The sequence below is a fragment of the Mugil cephalus genome, chromosome 17 (assembly GCF_022458985.1).
Source record: "Mugil cephalus isolate CIBA_MC_2020 chromosome 17, CIBA_Mcephalus_1.1, whole genome shotgun sequence".
NCBI classification, from domain to species: domain Eukaryota; kingdom Metazoa; phylum Chordata; class Actinopteri; order Mugiliformes; family Mugilidae; genus Mugil; species Mugil cephalus.
The window spans coordinates 2,256,057-2,281,919 of NC_061786.1; the positions used below are offsets into that span (position 1 = coordinate 2,256,057).

General features: G+C 40.1%; 1 protein-coding gene across 2 annotated transcripts; it reads right to left on the reverse strand.

Moving 5' to 3' along the window:
• Positions 1-2,147: 2,147 nt before the first annotated feature.
• LOC125023125 (ovarian cancer G-protein coupled receptor 1) lies at positions 2,148-24,965 on the reverse strand. 2 transcript variants are annotated; one of them, XM_047610153.1, is made up of 7 exons: positions 24,928-24,965; positions 7,829-8,060; positions 6,618-6,767; positions 6,263-6,396; positions 5,388-5,610; positions 4,891-5,071; positions 2,148-4,811 (listed from the first exon to the last, which is right to left on the reverse strand). In XM_047610153.1, exons 2-7 carry the CDS (start codon positions 7,910-7,912, stop codon positions 4,336-4,338), a joined length of 1,248 nt encoding a protein of 415 aa, XP_047466109.1. In that variant the 5' UTR covers positions 7,913-8,060; positions 24,928-24,965; the 3' UTR covers positions 2,148-4,335. The 2 variants fall into 2 exon arrangements, with proteins under 2 accessions (XP_047466109.1, XP_047466108.1); XM_047610152.1 differs by lacking the exon at positions 24,928-24,965 and adding an exon at positions 10,080-10,170.
• Positions 24,966-25,863: the final 898 nt, after the last annotated feature.

A 25,863-nucleotide genomic window follows, 5' to 3' on the forward strand; every position in this document is an offset into this window, starting at 1 on the left:
CTCCGTCCAATAAACAGACGACACACAGACTTCATAATACACACTTTCCACTCTTTCAAAGGACTCCTATTATTTCTCTCTCACACACATTTAAACCGTCTTTGTCTCTGGACTATTTGTACACTTTGTACACACAAGCTTACGACATCTCAACTCCCTCCAGAGGAAGGATTCTCTTACAAAAACAAATACAATGACACACAGAGAACACTTTTGTTTTCACACACAGCGCTCTTTATTAACAGCTCCACATTCACCTGACAGCTGTATTTATTAATCTCCTAAAAGCAATAAACACTAATAACTCGAAGTCATCCTGCTATAAAATCACTTATCTGGGTTAGGAAGTAAAGAGGCAGATACTGTAGCTGTTGAAAGAAGCACATTTTCTTAAAAGGAATATGCTGCAAAACTCTTCACTGCATCATTTGGAGGGAAAACACAATATTGTCCCAAATCTTTGGTAGGAGATAGGACGGGATCCCCAGAAATAAATAAAGGCGATTTGCTCATGGTGAAGATGATCCAACCCAGTGAGGAGCAGATAATATATCATGGTAAGACAGGTGCTACATAACACAAGCTAAGCAAAGTAAAGTGCTTGGAACACATAGAATGAAAAGGGTCAGACAGACTGGTGGCTATAGAAGAAATTGTGGTGAAGTTGTGGGGGCATCAGGGGAGATAAAATGAGGCTAGTAGCCATCAGAGGCCTACAAGATGACGATGGTCAGCTCAACTGTCATTGGAAAAATCTACATCAAGACAACTACTACATTGATATTTTTATTTGGATACAGAAAACAAAGGTTGGAACTCAAGTGGGGGCTGCAGACGTGTGGAGATGCATTTAAATAATAACTAGGCAGGGGCCCACATTGCTGGGCTTCTGCCTTGGGCTGGGAAGGACTGTAATCTCAGATTTTTAAGATGGACAAACTGACTTTGAAACAGTGGCAGGTTTAAAACTGTTGGGTGTGGAAAAGGGTGAGGGTAAGTTGATAAGTGTTGAGTTGTCAAGAAGCGAGACAGGTGCTCCTTCTTGTTGTAAGTAATGACCTTCTTCAGTGATCTCTCTTTCATCCAGAATATCACTCTCAGAAGAAAAAAAAATGTTGTAAATGTTAGATGAAGAGTGGCAGAATGACAATGATGATTAAACATCAGGAATCCAGGATCGGTTGAAGACAGCAGAGAGAAAGATTATTGATCGTATCGTATTGAAGAATTGTGGACTGAGCGACTTTGACAGCTTCAGCAAAGCTGAAGTGATGAAGGCAATGGAGCAGGAGGAACATCACATATTCTCCCAAAAAAAGAATGCAGACAAAACGTGAAGACTTGTGGTGGTGAGGCTGCTCCTGGTCAAGTCTGGAACATAACTTATGTCAACAAATGAAGTAAATTGTAAATTAATAAACTGTTAAAACCATGCCACACTTGGTACTTTTTCTAATCTATATGCAAATACACGCTAAACTAAGGTATATAGATGCTGGCTCCACCTTTTTATTCACAAATGTCATTCATTCACCATTTTTTTTATTATTATTTTTATTTCTGTTGTAAACTTGCCTTGTATGAGCCAGCATGTTTTATGTGTGTGAATTGTTGATATCAAGTATAGAATTCTTTTTGATGACAACTTTATCTCTGCGTTAGCCTTTTTGGTCCTTGATCATATCTTGTGAGGGTCTGTACTTTGACAATATATTGATATATCTACTGAAGATATATATAATATCACTTAATAACTTCATTCATATTAAAAATTGAATTCAAATTCAAAATTAGGAGTGCTACAACACTCCTAATTTTGAGGGTGCAGTCACGTCACAACTTTCATTGGTTGGTATACCATTACAACCGTAACCATAGACAGGTAATAATGTGTCATCATACTACAAGCTGTCAACTAAATATCACAGACAGCTCAGGATGATAGCTTCTGCATCACACTTTGACATTAAACAAAGAGATCCTGCTGTTGCTAGGAAAAGGAAGGTTAGTAAAACCAAAATGCATATGCTGAATGGCAACAGAGTCACTTAGGTGATCACACACCACACACATTTCGATGGACACACGCGCACACAAAATGACTCACATACCAGTAAAAACAAAAAAAAAAAAAAAGATGCTGTAAGTTTTGTGATACAGTTTTAAAGCTTTATAAAAAATATTCTATACGACATTCATCACCATAAAGATATATCATTGAACATTTGATCATGATGTTAAAGTTCCATAACAAGTGACCACAATGTGTTTCAGTTCAGTCTTCCACTATAAAGTTTGGCCCATGTTCCATAACACCAAAGATTGTGACCATAATTTAGTGTTTTTAGTATAATTAAAGCAACTGCACTTAACGATTCACAGAAAATCACCACCATGTGCTTCTGACGCTTTCATACAAACCTTTTTTTAAAAGTCATAGATCTGTATGAGTATATATTTTAAGCCGAATGTCATTCAGTGATAAGCTGACATTCAGTCTCTTAACTATATCAAATTTTTACATTCATAATACAGTTTAGTGCCATTCTCAGGCATGCAAATAACAACATGTAGACACTGGAGATGATTTGCCTCGATTTCTATGACGTAGCAGGCAGAGCCACAGACTGTCCTTTTAAAATTGAAATTCTGCATTCATTGATAACGGCATTAAAAAATATCAAAGTCAGTCAAAGCCACTTACATACAAAATTGTGTCTTTTTAAAATGGCCAGCACACATGTTAAATAGTTCAAAATAATCAGTAACACTTTGTAAAACCACTATAAGTCATTTAAATTGTTTTTCAAAGGTGAAGTCGGGGTTAATGTTACAAAATCTTAAGGGGTTGAACAGTTAGGTCAAATGACAAGGAAATGAGTGGTGATACGTGCTCTGACGATACAAAACAGTTTGTCAGTGTGTTGTCAGCTGTTTAGCAACAACCACAATGGCCTTGTTTTAAAGTCAAATCAGGTCAACAGTAAAGACTTGTTGAAGGATGTTATTTTATATAAGGAAAAGGCTGGTGCTTGGTATATTTCTGGCACGCAATGAATTGTTTTATGGACAGTCTTTTCTATAATTTAGATTGTGACTTGAAAGTTAATAATGCACGTCACCCAAAAATGTAGCACATTTTGTCGCACCACATATCAAACATCAGCCAATCCAGCTAATTTACTACTACATTATAAATATTCAACCCTCCTAATTTAGAATGTGTTCATGTAGTGAGACAGTTCATAATGCAAATAAGGTGATATCAGCACCATTTTTTAATTTTGGTAGGTTTGTTCTCATGCTGACTAGTTGTTGCTTTATCTCCCAGGAGGAAGTTATTGTCTTAGGCTTGACCTCGTGATGCTACCCATAGGTTTACTCAAGAGCAGTTTTGAAACTCAGTGTAAGGCTGCCTTTGTCAAATTCCTAGAAACATAGATGTGAGACCACCTGCCTGTCACTCAAAGCAGCCATGGCCTTATTCATGTAAATAACTTCATTATTTAATCATCATAAATGGAGAAATCAGCTATAGAGACCAAAACTGTTTGCGTACCAGTCTGTGATGTGTTTATTTCTGCTGGAAAGTTTGGACATTTTCACACAAAGATCTGTTGGTGTGAATTCACTTCCCTCAAGAGCCTCAAGTGGCCATTTGAGGAACTGCAGTTTTTGGCTTCCACAGTGGCTTCATTTTTCAGTCCACAAGGTTGCCACTTGGTTGTGCCTCATATATACAGTTTCTTTGTGTACAGCAAAAACTGCATCTTTTAACGGAAACGTAAGAACACTGGTAACTGCTGGCAACCAGGTTATCATCATCTTTACTCACTTTATGCTGTCGAGGGGATGGAGGTGTGCTAAATCTTTACACATCACCAGGCTAACACAGAAACATTCACTCTCACATTCACACCCATGGGAACTTTAGAATCACCAGTAAACATGATGATCTGGAGAAAACCAAACACAGAGAGAACATGCTACTGCATACAGTGACGTCTCAGCCGACCAATATTAAACCAGAACGTGGTTGCTGTGAGGTAAGAATTTCAACCAATTTTCTGCTAAGCACACAACACATAGAAATGAAAACGGGACAAACACACAACAATTGTGTCAAGAGAACAAGCACAGAAAGAAAACATTTTCACTTCAACAATAATGATGTAAACACAGCTGTGTGGGCTGTACTCTCTTATTACTGCCACACTGAGCCTTACAGACAAGTAAGTTGTGGTAGTTGTGGTTCACTTTTTAATAATGTAGGAATCTGTCCTTGTTCTCCTAAGCCCTGAGGCCTCCGCCAGCAGGGTCCCTGATTAGTCCTGATCATTTTAGCTGGTGGTCTTGTTCAGTTTCCTCAGTCATCTCCATCTTTTGGATCTGCTCCTTCATGTTTATTACACAGCCAGGCGTTCCATCCATGTCCATGCATTTGTTAGAGTGGCCGTTATTTTGTACAATCAATGGTATGACATTTTTTTCGTCACTCTGTGTAATTAAAATTGTGTTCTTGCCGGCAGAATCTGCTTTTGCGTTGTTGAGCGTGGTGCTGTGTGTGAGCAACGTCACAGTTGGTCGGCCGTTGTTCTCGTCCGTGGCGACCTCGTGGGAATCGGTGGTCGGGTTGGTGGGACTGGTGTTGCCGCGGCGACAGCAGCAGCAGAATATTCTGGAAGCAGGTCGGATTAATGCTCTGTACAAACCACGACGGGCACTCTCACTGACAAAGCAGTAGAGAGCTGGGTCGGCCACACAGTTCAGCGTGGTCAGCAACAGTGACAGGTGATAGTAGTTGAATATTGCTGGAAAACAACAACATGGGTCATGTTTTTAAGATTGAATCTTTCTTTATTGTATTCCTTTGTAAGTATGAAACATTACCTGCAATAAAGTGGCAGTCCCGCTCCAGCAGTGTGCGTACTAACAAGAATATGTGGTAGGGCGAGAAGCAGACGAGGAAAATGAGGATGGTGCTGCTGACTAACTGCCTGATCCTCATCTTCTGATCGGGTTGTGTTCCAGCGCTCCGACCCACAGCACGAAGGACACACAGGTAACTGATCTAAACCACAGGAAAGCAAACAGTTCACATAATTTTCATGTCCTCTTTCATAGTATATAGCTCCTGTCTGAACAACTCAAACTCCATGTTTCCATTGAACAATGTAACTTTTTCAAGTTTCAGTTCTATTGTGCCCTAGTACTGTCATTTAAAGAAGAACTGAAAGATCTAACAATAGTTGAACTTGGGAACTAAGCTACGACAGAACCACAGGATATGTTTTAAAGCCATGTTTAAAGCAAATACTGTATTTCAGTTCTTTTAAAGGTAACAGTGAAACATAAGGCTTGATTATAAACACGTATGTACAACATACCAATAGAATGGCCAATGGGAACATGAAGCCAATGGTGAAGCGGTAGTAGTTGATTGGATACTCCCACGACTGCATGGGGTAGTGCTCGAAGCACACGGAATGATTATCGCGGTTTCTGCTCAGCTCTTTATGGTGGAAGAAAACCACACCTACTGCCAGCTCCTTTAGCCAGATGATAGTGCTAACGATCCACGCTGCCCTCATAGAGCGGAGAGAGGTGAACCTGGAGGTGAGGAAAAAAAAGAAATGTACACATATTGACATATCTGGACAAAAAAACACTTTAGGCTAAGCAGCAGATAGAGATAATCCCCTTACAAAGAAATAATTGAACTGACCATAATATTAATAGATCTATACTTCTATGGGAAAAGTACACCCTTGGCCTCAGAGCCTAGCATTGCCCCCTTTAAATGTAAACATACTTCATCACCAGTCCCTGACACCAGCAATTTCTAACCACTCTCCAAAATGTTTGTGTCCAAAACACATCATCACCATGAAGACCTGGCCACAGTTTTCAGGAATGCTGAATGTAGACACATGCTCTTTAACATCAGTTGTAGCACCAGTTTTACAGTTAACTACAAGTATTGTGATGGATTTTTGAAGTTCTCGAGGAGGTTGTTTTGCACTAAACAATCTGCTAAAAGGATGAATTTGCGACAACAGCCAATCCTTACCAAACTGTTTGTAAATAATGTAGCATTCCCTTTAAGAACCTACCAGACTCCCAGGCAAACACAACCTATTTTCTGAAGGTCTTAGAGAGATGCCATGATGACACCACATACTTCAACGGCAAGGAGAATTACAGGGCCCATATCAGAGGTTTAAATAAGACTTGCATTTTGATCATGCTGTTTTAACATTACCTCAAAGGATGCACCACAGCTAAGTAGCGATCCAGACTGATACAGCACAGAAAGCCAATGCTGATATAGATGTTCTCATAGAGCAGGAAACCGCACAGCTTACAAAGCCATTCTCGATGACGCCAGTCATCATCCTGAAATAACAACGCACATACAAGTGAATAAGAATAGGATAAGAACAGTTTACAGAGAATGCAAGTTATTCAAGTTATTCCTTACTACTATGATTTTATTTTGTTACTTTACCTGGTAGAAATCACAACATTCCTGGATTCTCTAGACAGAGGCACTTATACCAAGACCACAGAAACACAAAAGTGTAATGAAATGTTGACAAATGCATTCAGACAATCACCTGAAAGAAGTACTGGAGCCACAAGGGTAATGATGCCAGATATAACAGGTCAGACACAGTGAGGTTAATTAAATAAACTCCCAGCTCATTTTTCTGCTTCAGCTGTAGAGCAGCATGGTAGAGAGAGTACAGGTTGGAGGGAACACCGACCTAGAATCAAGAAGATTGTTTATTGTTAGCAATTATTTCTAACAATTGTTTCAATCTCTGTGAAGAGACATGTCAAAAAACAAAAATGTTAACCTGGTTTAAGTCAGATCATTTCTGAAAAGGGAAAAATGGGTGTCATTGACTATGTTAACTCGTTTATACATAAGGTCAGTTTCCCCTCAGTTGTATCCCTCCAGTGATGCAGTGTACAGAATCCACAGATGATAGGTTTGTTCACTCAACAGATTCTTTTTTCTTTCTTTTTTTTTTTTTTTTTTTACTTTTTTACTTCTTTTTGTTCAAGTTAAGGAACCATTGTTTGCCTTTTGTTAATATGGCTGTGTCTCACCATCCCACCAGAACACGGTTCACTGAGTAGCCCTGTGATAGTAAACATGTGATCAGAATAAGTGAAAGTGTCAGAAGACAGATTGTTGATCTACTGTCAACAAAAAGGGTGTTTTCATGGCGTCACACATTTACATTAAGTCTTTCACTGTTCACAAACTCAGTCAATAAATAACCTCAGTAGGTAAAGGGGAAGGGAAGAGCAGATCACTTTATTTATAGTATAGATTTGTGCAACATTACATGGCCTGAAGACTTCCCACAATGCATCTTTCTATCTAAATAAAAAAATAGTGTGGGTCTCTTAAAGAACGTAGAGCATAATGTAGTGAATAGGTGAATTCTATAGACAAAGAGTTTAAATTTCTAGATAAGAGAGTGGAAGTGTCCCAGGTACAATTATTCAATTTGTCTTTTTCATGTGGTTTCACACGAGGCTAGGTAATCAGTCACGATTCTGTCACCTAGACAGATGCATGTCTGGCTGTGAGGATGGACTGAGGTGTGAGAAATCAGTGGCACTAAACTTGACCCACTGATGCAGACTGCTTACGTTGCACTGCTGCAACTGTGTATTTTCAAAGAGGAACTTTGCTTTCTAGTGATTAAGACATGATAGGCTCCTGCGTCATACCGACCACAGTTTGGAAACCAACCTATTCTGATTGACTGCGTAAATTCACAGTTCCCACTCACTTAACAAGCATACTTACCAACAGTACGAGGATATAAACAGTGGAGAAGAGGTACTGGTGAATGTCGTTATTGATGGTGCAATTAGTCACGTCTTCAGACATGGTGAACCCTATCACACTCCACGAACAGTACTCCTGACCGTGTGCACGTGAATCATAGTAATAATATAACAACACACACAGTCATCCTGGCTGAAGCACTCATCGAGCCGTCTCATCTCTGACAGGGCAGTCCAGTTTCATTCAGCCTCTGGGGAAAACAAGAAAATTTAGATTAGAGATAAAACAGAGCCAGCAGAACCAGCTCTTCTCTAGATGCTCACAGTGACAAAGGCATATTGATGTTTCAAGGGTGTCATGTGTACCCTGTCCACTGTCCTACTTAAGCTTCTCAACTTTGCTGACTTTGCTGAATCATTGAAATTTATCATGAATGGTTTGCCCCACATTTCCACACATACACAAAAGACCAACCTACAAACACTGGGAGAAGTGTGCCACTAGACAAAAAATTAAATATAACCATATTCATTTCCCTCAGCTACATTTAAACTGCTCTGTGTAGCTGGGAGAGCACAAACTGAAGAAATACACTGGCTTCCTGTTGAAACCACGACTGCTTCCTGTTCATATGATGTGATGCACACACACAGTCAAACAAAATAATCACATTTAATACTTTGTAAATAATCCTGCGTTGTTAACATAAGGATACCACTTGCATTTAGTTTAGTGGATGGATTCATTGACCTGTTGAATGATGCAATGGTTAGCATAGTTCTGTAGCATCTGTCTGAATGTGACCACACAGAGTGATCACGTACACCTCCTCCAGCAGTGAAACCGATGATGTAGGTCATGACAGAGGCTCAAACACAACAGAAGCAGCAGGGGTTTTGACAAATGAGGTGTAGAATGAAAGTAAAACGCAGGATGTTTCATCACTCGTTCTAGATTATTCCTTACTTGCGCCTGACTGATGGGGAGTTCATCATGAGAAACAAAATGTCATTAAGAGGCAGACCAGAACCAGAGAATCTACACAGATATTTTGAGTTTCTATTTGTGTTTCTATTTTTACCACAGTTGTTTCTTTCTGTCCTTTTGATACTGTTGGTAGATTTTTTTTTTTTTCGAGAACTCACACTGCACAATGACCTTTCTGTTTTTTGAGGCTTTTTGGGGTTTGCGTCCTCTGGTTCCGGTCATGAAATCTCCTCTTTGTCTCTGACAAGGAAACATGCACGCCTGCTTCCTGGAGAAGATTCTTTTGACTTACTGTGCACTCATGAACGGGTTTTACTTGTCTGGTTTCTGTCTTTTCCTGTACCTAACTGCTTTTTTGGAATGAAACTTAAAGTGCATTTCGACAAACAAACCAACCATGACAGGCGCCCGCGACTCAATGTCAACTCTAAGGCACGTGTGAGTTAAGGTGATGCAATATTCAGATGCCCAAGAAATATTTAGTACCCACGTGTTCAATTACATTTAAACCTTTAAACTCGTGGCACTATATTTCACATGTTGCTCATTAATTCATTTTTGGTGTGCACGTACTTAAATGATTTAGTGTAATATGCATATATATATATATAGATCAAATTCAGTGAGCTGATGCAGAGCCAGAAGATCAAAAGTGCAGTGCACAAAATACATACAAATATATACAGATGACGCATCCTTAATTTAAAATGCTGCAACATCGTATAGAAGCACAGACAATATTTCATTAATGATTCTGCAGTAGAGATTAGAGATACAGTGCGAAATAGTTTTTGTTGAGATCACATTGGTATTGTGACCTTTAATGTCTTACAAACAGCAAAACCCCAAAGGTCTCAATTCTTGTATTACAACATAAAAAAAGACTGACTGAACTTCCTCCCCACAGCTTGTGTCAACATGACAGCAGCATTATGAGCGCGGCTCGCAAAGACATGAAGCCAAACAGGGTGCCACGCTACATTTGAGCCCATCTGTTACAAAACCATTATTCTGAATGAAGACTGATAAAATGTCCGCAAAAAGAAAAGAAAAGAAGCGTCTCTAGTATAATATACCGGGCTATATTCACAGGCATTATCTACATGACAGATACTGAGGTTGATGTGAGATTCTACGCTACATTTGGTTTGATTACAGCAGCAACCCGAGGATAAGAGCTCTAAAAACCCAGCTGTTTTATTTGCAGAGAACAACAGGATCCTCCTTTCACGCAACCTTATGAAAACAGAGGCAGCAACAGCTTGTGATGCATCTATCTTACCATTAGTTGTGATGGCCAATATTCTTCCACCCAGCAGCAAAGCCTCAGCACCTGCTACTGTAATAACAGCTCCTCACACTACACATTCCGGGTATATCTAGTTGTAATATCACACAGTTAGAGGAAGTTCACACATTGAGTTGAGTGAAGACTCCTCCCCTGGCCACACTCAGACATAATCTAAGGCAGGAGTATACCGTATGTAGATACTGCATATGGCACTGGAGAATGTTACTGGGGATGTTAAGAGAGTCGGTCACTGGCAATTTGAACTTATCTATGTTTGTACAGCAACTCCCCACCAAACTGTTCTCTACTACTTTCAGTATTATGGAGCGAAGCAAACAATCTGCCTCAATATCATAAAACAAAAATATGAAGAAAACATCTGATCACATCAAGGCCAAAGAAACAGAGAAAACTTTGTCAAACACAACAATACTAGTTAAACCAGCATTATTTCTGTAACCTGATACCAGACCACCCATGCCCCACTACTGACTGTAGAGGAAGATCAACCTTTTCATAACATAAGGTAATAATGCGAGGGAATCCTTAAGGCTCCTGGTGTAAACAAACAGTAAACTCACCTACTTTATGGATCTGGTGCCTTTAAGTGTTTAGTAAGTACTTCAGGCTTGATTGTCCAGTGGTGCCTTATTAACACAGCATACAGTATATTCTCATTGAGCAATGCATACAGAATCTGCACTCATCAACTCTTCAGAGTAAATTCTGAATACTGTCTAGTACTGACTCTGTAGGACTGTAACAGCTAGTCCAATCAAACCACTTTCCACACTCTCTTTGCCCAAGATCACAGTATGGACACATCAGAGATGTGCTATGACTGTATGAGAATGGTTTTCATCAGTTGAATGTCTGCAGAAACATTATGTTGACCAAAGAATTGGGATTGTCTCGTCGAACTGCTACAGTGTTTCAGAAGTCAGAGGCCAAGGATGGCGTTTCATCCTGAATGAAGGATTTAGAAACCTGTATATGCCTTCATCAACACATCAGCAACTTAAGACATTCTGCACATGTCTTGTATCACTGCTGTATTTTCCAGAACTTAGTAAAACACTAGATTTTCAATGACATACATATAACAAATACAAATATTTAAAAAAAAAAAAAAAGACAAAAACATTTGCCGTTGCTGACGTGGATATCGTCAATTTAAAGGAAATATTGTATTAATACTATTTTTTCCTTCACTATATTGGTTCCACTCATTTAACTAAAATTTGACTCCACCTACCACCCATGCACTTAAGTTATGTAAACACATACACACAGACAGAAAGTGTATGAGCTTAATGTTCCTTTGACATTTAAAAGTCAAACAATATGTGGGATGTGCCTTCTTCTTTGGCTTAACACTTTATGTGTTATAGACCGGATACTAGGTTTAATTACACAAATGAAAGTGACACAAGTGCACAAATAAATGGTTCTATGTGTTCTGTTACTGTTACTATAAATCTGTGAAAATGACAATCTGAGTCAAGTCTTCTGTGTGCACTCCAGCTCGACTATAACAGAGTCAGTGGGCAGTGATGCCTCTTAATATAACCTCCTAGTGTATTTCTTCGTTTCCCGGCCTCTTTTGAATGGCTCCATAATAACATCCTATAAAAACCATTTAGAGCCACTATAACACCACACAGTCAGCCCACAGACATCATCTCTCTGAGTCTGTCCTTTTCTATGCTTCTCTGTCTCTCTGGTTTTCCAAAGTAAACCACAGTCAGATTGAGGTACAGCTGGATGTGCTGAGCATTCCTTAAGAGTCATTCTAACCTGTGTTTTTCATCCTTATTCAACCAGCGGACTGGAATGAACTGGAATTTATATACATACTGTGTATCTTAAAAAACAACAACAAAAAAAAACAGCACTGTGACATTTCTTTTTATTTGCACAGCTTCTACTGCTGACTGTACCGCAGAGCAGTGAACTGCAGTAAGACCTTTAACCACATACTAATCAAAATGTGCTTGTAGATCTAGAGCTGTTCCCACCTAGAGCAGCATTTCACGTCCAGACTCCAGAGTAAATGGATGTGTCATCGTGATGGATTTATGCGCATGCAGTAGAGTCAATAGTTTAGACACAGTGGCTTCAGTGCTGCAGATTGATGTCATACTGCAAAAAAGCTCATTCAGTCTGTTGAGAAGCCACATAGAACGGGTGCAGCAGGAGAATGAAGAGCAAAGCACACGCCGTGCAGGTGTCTCCAAAATGGTCCATCCCTGCCTTGTTGGACAACAAAATGAATACTGTTGATACTAAACTAGAATTTAAATCTGTTTAAATTTACACATTTAAAGTTCTCCTCTGATAACCTTCAACCTCCTCTTTCACACTGAAACAGCTATAATCTGTGAATATGCAAATATTTTTCAGTTTAAAACTCCAACAGCTGGACATATGACGTGCGTGCTGCAGGTTTTAGGTTTCTGTGGAAGCAGCGAACCTAAATACAGCTGGCTTCCACCTTTGAGTCATAAATCACCAAACTTAAATTTAATGATCAGCACAGAGAAACCTCCCCGCTCCAGCAGATAAATGTGAAAAGATACTCATACACATACATCATAGTGCGTGGTGCAGCTCAAACATCCAAGTGAAATGAATGTTGAGTGGAGTGGGACCTACTTCATCTGCATATCTCGCTGCATGGTATCTCAAGATATCTCACTAAATCTGAGTCAGCGTCCAGCTATGACCTGATCAGTGTAACTCATTATAAACTGGAAATATTGTAGACTGTATCATTTCCTTCCACAGTGAGCCATGCCAGTAATATGATGCTAGAGTACAACGCAGCTCTGAGTCATGTGAATAGTTCTGGTTTTCTATAAGGAAATTTCTTGCAGCCAAATGAGAACATACTTTTATTTGTCATGTATACAGAAATGATACAGCAGCAGCACATCTGTCCAGAAACCACGGATAACACTGGGTTAAAATCATCATGGTTTTGTTGTCATTGTTTTCAGTGAGCCATCCCTCTAAGAAGCACACTATAGTGCACACCTTTTTGGCACACCTACTCATGACAGCACATGCAGCTTTTATTTGTTGAGAGCTACAGTGCTCTGGGGAGTTACTGACCTTTTGTTCTGACCCTGAGCCATATCCCTCCAGACTGTAACAGAGACTATGATCTCTGTACAGCTGTGAGACCTGGATTCAATACACTAATTCAATCACTCGAGTTTGTATGGGCCTACTGGCAAAAGTTTCAACTCTGAGTGTGTGCATGTGTATGATATGTGCCCCCCGAGGGGCAGGTTATTCTACACTTAACAAATGTGAAACAAACCTATCTCGTTGTCAGAGTGTGTCATGGCTCTCATGGCTCAGGAGAACAGCCAAACTGTTTCCCTGATTTTTTATCAGATACCTTAGGAACACATAAAATAATAAAAAACAATATGTGACCAACAGTTGTAGGAAGGCAGGAATCTGAAACTGATTACCTGTTCTTGGAGCCACTTACACTTACAAAATCAGATCTGCATGCTTGGTAATGTTCATGTTGGGTATATTTTTGACTTCATGAAGGAGTTCACAAACAGTTGCTTATTGACAGGTCCACTATGGGCCACTGTTTGTAAAGTTGCATATGTTAAAATGAACACGCAATTTTCCCCACATTTAGCTCCAAAACACTAAAAAATGAGGAGTGAATTTTTCAAAATCAGATTTCTTTATCACCTTTACTAAATGTGCCATAAATGCCATTGATTGTATATACTAGGGTGCAGCACAGTGACTCCTTCCACTTCCGAATCATGACAGCACTAACTAGTGTGAAGCTAAAACTATCGAAACTATCTAACTAAAACTAGCAGCAGATGTAACGACTCTTTGCCAGATTAGTTAGCGATCAACGTGCTAGGTACAAAGCACATTGGTGTTTGATTCTGCAGTGCCAGAATACATAAAATTAATTTAGTCTTTATTTATTTATTTTTAGTTTTGTGTTTTATCCAACCTGTATACACCCATGCTGTTTCCAGTCAAATATGACCAGTCATTACAAATGTGTATAATATAGAGTTGAAACACAAACACTTTGCCACACTCCTTTCAAGGCTCTGGTATATAAAGGTTTTGGGGACTCACGTTTCATTCTGTGCAGCATGATCACTAAGTGTGTTTGTTTCAGCTAACACTCATAATGTTCCCGGTCAAAATCCTCAATAATACATTCATTATCAGCTAATGTTGTGTTACAGTGTACCATATTTTAATTGTGGTTGTAATGTGGTCAAGTTTTCAAGATTTGGGCCTTTATCTGACTAAATAAGTGATTTTTTTCTTTTTTGACCAAAAAATGTTGTCCCAATATTGGAGAAGTGATCTGGGCCTCAAAGACGTGTCAGATCATGATTGTGAAGTATGGACTCAGCGGGTGCATTATCCAGGAGAAGAACAGCTACAGTTAAACAAGTACATGGTGTCCAAATTTCATGTGTCTATTGATGCCGCCTGAGAACATCATGAGTGAAGACTGTCTTATTATGTGCACAACCAGAAAACCGTGCGTATCAACAGAGACTTGCACCCATTTTTTATGAACTGAAACCCAATGAGTATTCTGGAAATAAAGCTTGTTCTAAAACAAAAAAAACTAAAACAAATAATAATCAATAAATACTTTTTCAGAGCTACCAGACCCTGCAAATTAATGGAAATGCCCGAACACACAACCATACATTACAAGAGAACCATAAAATGTTGTTTATAGATAAATACTGGTGTTTAAATACTAGTAAAACATGTCGCCCAAAGATTAAAAGCATAGTTAATTGAGTTTGCTCCCATAGAGACAGTGGGTGTCACTGGCCCTGGTGCAGTGCCATGTTCAGAGCTGATGGATCCCTAAGGAGACATTTCTGACATCTCTCAAAACAAATGCGCATTGCACGGAGCATGTTGATCGCTAACTAATCTGTCAAAAAGGTGGCTACATCTACTGTTAGTTTTAGCTAGAGAGTTTTACCTCCACACTACACATACTAAGCTAGTTGGAGGACAAACTTGCCGGTGCTATCGTGGTTCGGAGCTGAGAAGGAGACTCTGTGCTGCACTTGAACATGTAGACCCATTGATGAAAGTCTGAATTTCAGTCAAAAATCGCTCTTCCAACATTTTCCAACAAATTGGGGGCATGCAGTCAGTCGGTGAAGGGCAGTAAGGAGAGAGAGACCTTGGTCACTAGCGTGGAACTAAAACTGCCACTGAGCGGCAGCATCAATAGTTTATTAGCTAAATATTTAGTTTCTCCCAATCCTTCATTTAACATTTATATTTAGCATTAATATTTATATTTAACATTTTACATTTATATTTAACATTTAACACAGACACAGACATTCACAAAAAATGGTTTAGGAACAACTCAAAAAACATGAAGAACAGCACAAGGTGTATCTGTGGGATGATGCACAGAGGACCCTCTCCAAAGACCCCCACTAACAACACTGTGTTGCCAGACACAACAGGACGCCCTCAGAAGACTCATGTCCATTCTCTGAGGAATCACAACTGTTTTGGAGGCACAAGGGAGACCTAGACAATATTAGACAGATGGTCATAATGTTATGCCTGATTGGGGTACGGTGGACAGGAAAACTCTCCTGTCATTCACACACAACACTGTATCTTCTCATGGAGTGACACCTACCAACAACTCAACTTGGAAAATAACTGAATGGAATAGAAACAGGACACTGATGACCAAAGGTATGCAGTTAAGGGTTAAACATGGTGTAAGACACCAACATCATTAATTTAACAATTGGCCCTGTGATCGATATCTTATTTTCCTGAGGTGTTTGGCCAGTGCTGCTTAACTGCTTAATCGATAACTAAACTGACAGGGGTAACCATGGCAACAGCAGTAAGTTGCAGATTAGGCAACAGTGAAAGACACGTCACTAGCTTCATCATCACCATCGTTCATGGCTTCAGAGCTGATACCACTATCAGTTCAGATTGGATAAGACACTTTTTAAATCTTTTAAATATCAGCACACTCTGTACATGTGCTAAATTCATGCTTAGGCAATACTAGAACTATGTTAAAATACTGATGTGACATAATTAATACAGCACAGTCTGATCTAAAAGTTTAATAGTTAGGATATAAACACTTTTCCTTTTTTTCCTCCAAATCACCGGATGTTTGTCTGTGTTTGTTTGAGTTCACCACAAAGCACCAATTATAACTGGCTTCTTGGAAAGAGAATATTTCTATCAGGCTGATGTGAAATGTTTGTTGGCTTTGATCTTGTGCAGTTTCATGGTGGCTAGCTCATCATCACAACTTATCCCAGCTTCCCAGGGTCACATGGACCTTGTCCTGATTCTGTTATATGATTCATGTAACAGGAGTGTGTGGTGACAAGTGTGCACAGATCCCTTTCTGAGTAGTACGCCTGCAGGAGTAATACAGCTCCATGTATGTTTATTCCAGTTATTAATGTGTGAGATGGAAAGGCCTCAGCATGCCCAAGTGTTTGAAGTCTGTGAGGTGGGCTGCTTTTACATCTATTAAATCCATAACAGTTAGATGTCAGGTGACACCATATTTATACAAACGCAACAAAAAAGCCCCACATACAGTTTAACAATGTGAAGGTGAAGTGAAGCTGTTCCTCCTTCCCTGCCTCCCTGGTGCCAGGTCTTAGTTTGTCTCTCTGTGGTTTGTCTACAGGCGCAGTATTTGATTTACCTGGTGGTGATTTACAACGTACTCAGAGAGGGAAAACAGACAGAATGCAAGAAAATTAAGCTGGCTGTAAGATTTGTTTTTACCATCAATTGAAGTAATTAGAGCGGGAGAAGATATGAATGGTTTCAGGGCTCAATAAACCTAAACATTTGTAATGCCCAAACCTGCAGTTTATCAAAAGGCTACTTAAAGTTGGCTCCAAAAGTGCATCAATGCCCATAGACCTCCAAAATGTTAAAATCTGAAATGTCATCTGAATTATTTTAAGGTAAACAACTCTATTTAATTAAGGGTGTGACTGATTAGACTGACAGGTGGTGGATGTCTGATAATCACAGCACTTCATATGTACTGTACACTGATCAAGCATAATAATGACCACTGAAAGAAGTGATTAACATTGACTGCTGGAAACCTTTGGACCTGGCATTCATCTGGATGTTACTTAGACTTGTAAAGCCCACCTAGACCAGACCAGGTACCCCCACCCCATAGCAATGACACTCCTTGATGGCAGCAGCCATCCCCAGCACTAACTGAAGCAAACACTTCAGGGAACAACTCAAAAAACATGAAGAACACCACAATATGTTGACCTGGCCTCTAAATTCACTAGATCCAAACTGATCATGTATCTGTGGGATGATCTGCAGAGGCCACTCCTCTCCAAAGGCCCCCACTAACAACATCCTGTTACCAGACGTACAGGAGGGCCTCAGAAGGTCCATGTCCATTCTCTGATGAGTCACAACTGTTTTGGAGGCACAAGGGAGACCTACACAATATTAGACAGGTGGTCATAATGTTATGTCTGATCAGTGTACAGCCAATACTTACAACATTGTCTTTCTAAAATGATTGAAGTTAAGACCATTTCATGAAATGTACAGAATTACACAACATAACTCTAAAGCAGCCAGTGGACTGGTAAATTGTTACAATTAGCTTTTGTGATGCATAACATGCAAAGAGAATGTTTGATTCCAGATGGGTAACTGTGTGGAGTGTCACCCCCCTCGTTATATATCTCCAAAAGAGATTATTTATTTTATTTATTTTTTCATTTTCACCAAAACCATGTGATCACTCACAACTGGTTATTTTCTTAGTGATAAAATGTAACAAATTTGAAAATGGGTTTCCTCCTATCTTCCTTCCTCCAGGGAAATCATCTTTACTTTGTCCTGCAGGTTGTAAATCATCTTCCATCTGATTTACTGTCTGCTTCGGTATGTGTTCTAATACAGATGTGATTAACTGTCTGTGCATCCAGAACATACTCTACACTCTCCCAAAACTCAAAAAACAGCTTTGCTTTTCCATTACAACCTTCTAAGGCTGACACAGTCTCTACCCATTTCAGATTCAGACAGCTAATTTGTAGTTTTGTTTAACACAGAGAAACTATAACGTGACGATCACTCTGTCATCAGATTTTCCACCAGTGTATGTCATGAGCAGTTGATAAAGTTATCGATATTCCTTCTTTTTTTATGACTTACTGTGACGGTAAATCAACCGTAATGATACATTTCTCTCCTAATAGCTCACAGAGCTCTGACCCGAGATTAAAATATGACTTGATGCCGCGTTAATATCTAGCCGCACACACCGCATCCACTCCACCGCTTGATAAGTGTTTTTCACTCAGAAAGGGCTCGGCATCGCAGCCAGTCGACTGCCTCAGAGGCTGGTGACACCGTCACTCTGAATAACATCAACATACACTGTTTGCCTCTTTGATACATGCAAGAAAGCACAGTCAGAAATAGTGGCAAAATATAGTGCTGCACGCTACAGAGGCATCAAACTGAGGTGTTTTTCAGCTTTAAAAAATTACTGTGAAGTTACTAGCTTTACAGATGCTAGATGTAGGAGGTTTTTTACAATATTTTCAGAAGAAGTGGACAGTCCAGACTTAAAACTGATGCTCTCCTGCACGCAAATACATTTTTAAATATTAAATATTTAAATATCATCTATAACAGATTGCATCAACGTAACTAAAGAGACCTCTCATGAGAAAATATTGACCAATTCTGAAACAGCTCACAGAGGACCCGGTTGCACAAGTATGACATGAGTAACTGCAATGTCAAGATCTTACTGCGGCGGGACTTTCACTATCATTGCAATCAGTCATCACTGAGCAAATTTTATATCCAATGTGATCACAGAAAGAAAAGTTACATGATAAGCTTAGATGCTTAGTAAATAGACCAACCAACCAGAGCATTCTGGACAAATGCCTTAATCTCGGTTATTGTTATTCCACTGTTAAGGTGTGTCACAGCAGACACAATAGCAGACTCCAAACAGCATCTTCTCTGACTGCACCCAGATATATATAGACAACCTTTGGAACCTTTGATATGGACAAAAAAAAATAGAAGTGCAAATTGGAGCAGTAGGGAATTCAAAATGCCTCATTAGCCCTATTCACATGGGACTAGTAGTATTACCTGCGATCACTGAGTCATTTGTAATACCTGCGGAAACCTCTATCTATGATCTTAATCCTGCAAATGAGTCACACGCAACACAGATGCTCAGGGGTAATATCTACACTGGACAATCAATGTCTCCTGAGGTAATATAAATCCCCTGTGAGCAGGTCTATTGGTACAGCTGTTAACAAACTGTACCACCTTGGCTACTATTTATTTTAGAACTGATGCCCACTGGCAGAACCTATATGTTGACCAAAGTAAGGGTTTCTACCGTGAGTCATGAAAAATAAGTGTGAGCTTTATTTCCTACACACAGCAGCTAATGGGGAAGTCCTGTGTGTATTTAATATAAATTGTTTAACAAAATGAAAATTTAACCTGATGGTGCCACTAGAATGAAAGTCACGGGAAACCCCAAAAACCCTTTAACATGAGGGAGCTGAAAGCCAATCCACCCAATTCTGTATTTAAAAATGTTTCACTTTTGGTTTCGATATAACCAGGTACTGAAGCGTACATGGAGCTACTCTGGAGACCAGACGGACCTCTATCAATGCACTTTCTCCTTTATCATCCTATCCCACAGAAAAACCCCTGCCTACATTAGAGTCAGATACGCGGGGGCATGAGACGGGAACCTCTTGGTGGACTTGAACCAGAGACTAGTGCAAAGGCCTCTAGTATACCAGGGTCTGCCCAGTTGGGATCAGCTGCAGAAGGTTTGTGGGAGTCAACCACCAAGCTGCTAAGGACATGGCAGTTGAAAGTCAGCCAGCAAAGTCTTCTCCAGTGTCACCGAGCAGACCAGTTGGTGGCTCTGAATCAAGAGTAGAGACCTCACCTCAGAACCTGAATATCAGCCACACCAGCAGGATGGGTAGAGGGCAGTTAAGCAAAGGTGGACACACTCTGGATGTTAGATGTTTCTGATGAGCCCTCTCAGGTGTCCTCAAAACATCTATGAAAGAAGGAACCATCCTCGTGAATCTTCAGCCTTCATTCCATAATGTTTTCCTAGATACCTTCAGTTGCCACATACATCTCTACGCATGTCATCCCTACAAAGGGATTGGACTAATTATTCCTACATGCGAACAGAAAAGATTCACTTTCGATGTTGTCACTTTTGACCAAAGTAATCTAACAGCCAACATTGGGCACTTCAAAAGTGTGGATAAAATGATGAACTTTTCAGAAAGTTGTACTGATCAATCATTCTTTTAAAAGACTGAGCCCTACAGTCATCACGGCCGCAGTTTTAAACCAAAGAAACTACAGAGGATTAAATTGGATTACAAACATCACAACATCTTCTGACGAAGAGTATAGTCTGCTAGCATTCAGGAGGTGGTGTCATTTGTTTTTTCCTTCTATCTTATGTGTAACTGTTATGTGTCATTGCATTTTTGAGACAACACCTGCCCACAAAAGAGCACATTGTGACGTTCTTCCTTTTCTGTGGTCAGCCAAGCTGTTTAGAATTACTCCTCCTCACTACAGTGTTCTTCTTTTCGTTGTGAACTAACTGAAATTTAAAATCCGTTTGTCACTCTGCTCTCTTTTGTTAACCGAAAGCAACCGTTGGATTCAGTATAACTTAATAAATGCTACCAGCTAATGAGTATGTGTTTTATTTAGTCTAGTTCATGAATTTTAATTTCATATTCCAAGTCTTGGCTGTACAAAAAACCAAAAAACAAACAAACAAAAAAACAAACAAAAAAAAACAGCAAATTGAATTACACAAACAATCCTTTAATGAACATACTTCTTTCTCTTTACACTTCTTTACTACACTTCTTTCTCTCTTTTCAAAAGTTTCTAAGCATCCACCACACACCCTTCTAGTCAACTGAAAACAAACTGGTTGTGGCAAAACCAAGTACATGAGCCTTTCTCCTTCAACTAGAACACGATGAAGATAATGTCACATTGAAGGAAAGAAGCGGCACAAAACAGAAATGCAGTATCCTTATTATCATGGGGAAACACCATCAGGGTAATGTGTGAGCAACCTGTCACAAATATTACAAGAGCTTCTATAGATGTAGGCCCACAATATGATATAAAATATAATATAACATAAGGTACAGTCACATTAGGTGTTGCTAGAACTTAAACTAGTTTGTGATACACAGTGCTTCTACACATTAGCCCTTGTAATTTAATAGCGCACAGGCACAAATTTCCAGTTAATTAAATTAACACAAACCATAAACATATTGGCTTTCAGGGCCCTTGGGGTCCAGTAGCCCTGGGACAGCTGCCAGCATTGCTCAAAGTGAAAATCTACGACCACATTACACCAATAAGGCAGTACATTATGCCAATGTGGCTTTTTGTGTGTAAGTCAAAGACAGTAGAAAACTACATACATTATTTATATGCATCCAATATCCCTGTATGGAGTGAGAAAAAAGATGGGTTTCTTTGTTTGTGTCTAGAAATTGCAAAGCAGCAATAAAGTGCCACTGTATCCTCGCATTCCAGATAATCTTATCTATATTATTCTCCTAACGAGTAGGAAAGGCTACCCAGATTAACGTAAATAAGACATTGCCATAGCCTGAGTGATATTGCAGAGCCACAGCATGGTTGGATCTACTCCTGATTCAGTGCTGGACCCCATTCATCCCTCACAGAATACTAAGTAAGGTGCCCTCCTAGGTTTTTAGCCAGAAGCATAAATATACATTGCCTCTTAACCTGAGACTCTAAACAAATATGTTCTAAGATACAAGAAGACAGATAGAACCAGTGAGAGGAGAAATAATAAAAAAAGGAACTTCAGAACCAGTCTACTTTTCTAAAGAACCAGACAGTGTTATCAGTTCATTGTTCTTTCTGGGCATCCAAACCCTCATGAGATCTCCGCCACCATCACCGTGGTGGAGCTTATAGGGGTCTTTCTTGTAAGACCCTAATCCCTAACCCAGGCTTCTACATAATAGGACTAACTAGTGATAGAGCCTCCTGGGATCCTATTAAGGCCCCTGTTACCAGGGTGGTTACTGTCTTTGTGGCTCCTTCTAGAAACCTTAGCTTCTGCTTTACTCCTTCTGATGTCATCTCAAGGCATCCTGGGACTCTCTTGAAAGGACACAGGACAAACAGAACCTTGGAGTTCCATCATCAAGGGTGTTTCTGTGGTCCCTTTGCTGAGGAACTCTGTTGAGGTCACTGCCCCTGTAGAGCATCCAGCAGAGATCGTTGAGAGATACTTGAGGATTTTACAAAAAGACTCAACACCCTACACCCTTGGATGCTGAGTAGCTACTCAGAGATCTCAGGTTTTCTGGTACTTTAATATTAGATCTGGAGGATTGTCAGAAGGCCACTTTAGACTTAAGGGTTCGTGTGGAGCTTGTAGGTCCATTGAAGAGCTCTTGAACAAGGATCTTGTAATAATAATCCTGAATAATCCATCAGCAGGGACACTGGACACCACTCAAGTGCCTCTGGCAGCACTTGTTCTCCACATATAGCAATATCTACTCAGCTGAATTGTGTATGCAAAGACAGTATCATTGTAAGCAAGGGTAATTTTTTTTCAGCTATGCCTACAGAGAGCTGAGATGGCCCTTTCATGGATGAATGAGATTGAGTGAACACAAAGGGCCACTGCACTCTGTCCAATTGGTGCCCGTTGTGTGGGCCTGGACCCAAGGGGAGGCTGCAAGGAGATTAAAAAAGGGTTCCTGAGTTATCTGAGAAGAGCTCAAGTCCAAAGCAATTACCCTGTCATCAACAGTTATTCTGTGACATATACGGCACCTTAGTTTGGATCTGACATCTGACAAGAGATCAGAGAAATTCCTGGCAAAGGAAATATGAATTATACTTCCAGATCACGTTTGTGTTATCTGCTGCATCCAACCCAGTCTGGCTATAGTTTGATTATGTCAAGTCTTGTATTCATTCCCTGTGTGTGGTGAGCACTCACTCAAACACTTTTCCTGTGCTGCTACTCTTAGAGTCATGTCACACGGCTTAGTAAACCTGATTCAGTCTGTGTGTGATAGCTGCTGGGCTGGTCCTGTGTTTATATGGGCAGGGAGTCAAGGTTCACTTATGGGAAAATTAAAGTCAATCCCATATTATTGAGGAAGTAGAACGCCTTTAATAAGCAATACTGTTCTGTTCTAACTTTCTCCAGTTCTTGTAATGTATGGTAGACTGAGAAACTATCTGCAAGCTACAGTGGAAAACTTCTTGGGAAAAATCAAAGAAGCAATCATTAACCTTTAAATGTCAACTACAAGGATATGTAAATACAATTAAAGTTTTGAAAGATAGGAAAATATCCCAAATGTTGATTTTTGGGAACATGTCTCTGCAGCCAGAAAATACATCTCCTCAGTCACATCCCTCAGAGCAAAACCACATCTTGACAAGAACAAACCTTAACTCGGGGTAAGATGTTGTGGTTTTCGTCTACGGATATATTTTTGAAACCGTCTCAGTTGGGTCCGCACGGCAACAGAGCGAATCCAACATGCAGAGGCAGACAACTGATTCTCATGAAAGTGGACCTTACAGTAGTGGACCTCCTGAAGTTAGGAGAGAGTGAAGTTCAAAAAAAAAAAGAAGCGATGCTGATGAAAACCATAAAGAGGATTGTTGTTTCAATCTACTTAGGATTGAAATTAAAGACGTGTGTATGTCAATATTTTACGCATCATATTTCAAACAGATCTTTTGACAGTTGGACTCACCACAGCTGTTTCCGAAGGTGATGCCCCCAAACCCCAAAAACACCACAACTGACACCCCGGTGAGACTATAGGCTTGTTTTGTACTTTGAGCTGTCCCTTTAGGATTAAAGTCCTGTCATCCATTCATTTAATCAGTCACTCCTTACTGTTCTTGAGAAACATCATTGGGTCAAAGCAGTTATGTTTGTGTGAAACAGCTGCTGAAGTCAGCCAGCATTCATCTTTAGCCTGCAGCCGTGTCTTTCTCATTATCACAACAGCACCCTGAACAGCACACCTCCTAACACCAGCTCAAAATACTGTTGATATCCTTTCACCATTAGCATTGTCACAGTGTCCCTCTGGTTTTATATTAACAGGTGTGTTTGTATAGTGCCTGAGCTAAAGAGTATATTGAACTTTATTTCTTCCTCTACTTGTGTGCTTTGATGCAGAGTTACTGCAGAGAACCGAGCAGGTGACAAAGATGCAGGTGGATTGTATAGGCTTCACACGCGCTCTCTCTGAATATTACATGAAGCTCTACAGTCCAGCAAACACAGCGAATGAGAACTACCACTCGTTGGATTTGCAGCTGTTGCGTGTGTTTATCCCACAGAGTAAAAGAAGTCCAGTGAGAGGTGAGACATGTGTCACTGCGTGTCCCCTCCAATAGCAGCCGCACTGACTTATTATGGCTAAAAATGACGTGAAGAGCCCGCGCACCTGACCCGATCAGCACAGAGGAGCGCTTCATCTCCCCCACGGCCGCGCACATTCACCAGAGATCCGCCGACATGGAAAAAAGAATCAGAAGCTATTCCACTCTGTACATTTGAGCTCCTGGCAACTCTGCAGAAATTACTCGCTAAAAATAATCAAAGACGCTCTCAAGTTCAACGAGAAGTTAATGAAAGATATTTAAACGAAAAAGGGAGGTTTTCTCTTACCGAATCTTTCCGGTCTGAAGATCTGCATCAAACTGACCGCCAGCTCTCTCTCTCTCTGTGTCTCTCTCTCGCTCGCTCTCTCTCTTTCTGTCACACACACACACACACACACACACACACACACACACACACACAGACACACATACCGCAGATGCAGCTCCATCAGGATGACCACCACAGCATCATGAGCAGTCTACATGTCTCCTATTCTTCTTGTGATGCGTTTATGTCTCATATGACCTAAAATGCAACCCTTGTATTAACACACTCCAGGTGTCTTCAAGAAAAAAACAAAACAAAAAAAAGCTGACCTCCTAGCGTGAAGATCCTGGTTCGAGTCTGACTCGGGCCTTTCTGTGGGGAGTTTGCATGTTCTTCCTGTGTCTGCGTGGATTTTCTCCAGGTACTCTGGGTACCTCCCCCCTCCAAAGACATGCTTGTTAGGTTATTCTACATTGACCCAATGTGTGAGTGTGAATGGTTGTTAGCCCTGTGAAAGACTGGAGACCTGTCCAGGGTGTACCCCGTCCACTCATGATAGCTGAGATAGGCTCCAGCAAACCTTGTGATTCTAGTGAAGATACGCGGTAGTAGAAGATGAGATGAGAAAACGTTTTTGCAGGCTATCAGTTATTTGGAAGATTTTCATTCAGTTTTTAGTACTTCAAAGTTTAATTCATTTACTCTTTTGGCCACACCAGCCGACGCTTTGAAACACTTTTCCATGTCCAACAGACTACACTAACATTCAGCATAGTTCAGTTTTTTGACTCTTCTTTAAGCGCAGCTTTTGCTCCACCAGCTCATGACCTTCTGACATCCTGATGTTATCATGCAGTGAACTGGATTCATCAAGCTGCAGTTAAACCAAACCAAACCCCAAAGAATCATCAAGCACTCTTCTAGTTCATTAGTTAGTCTCTGATTATGTTGTTT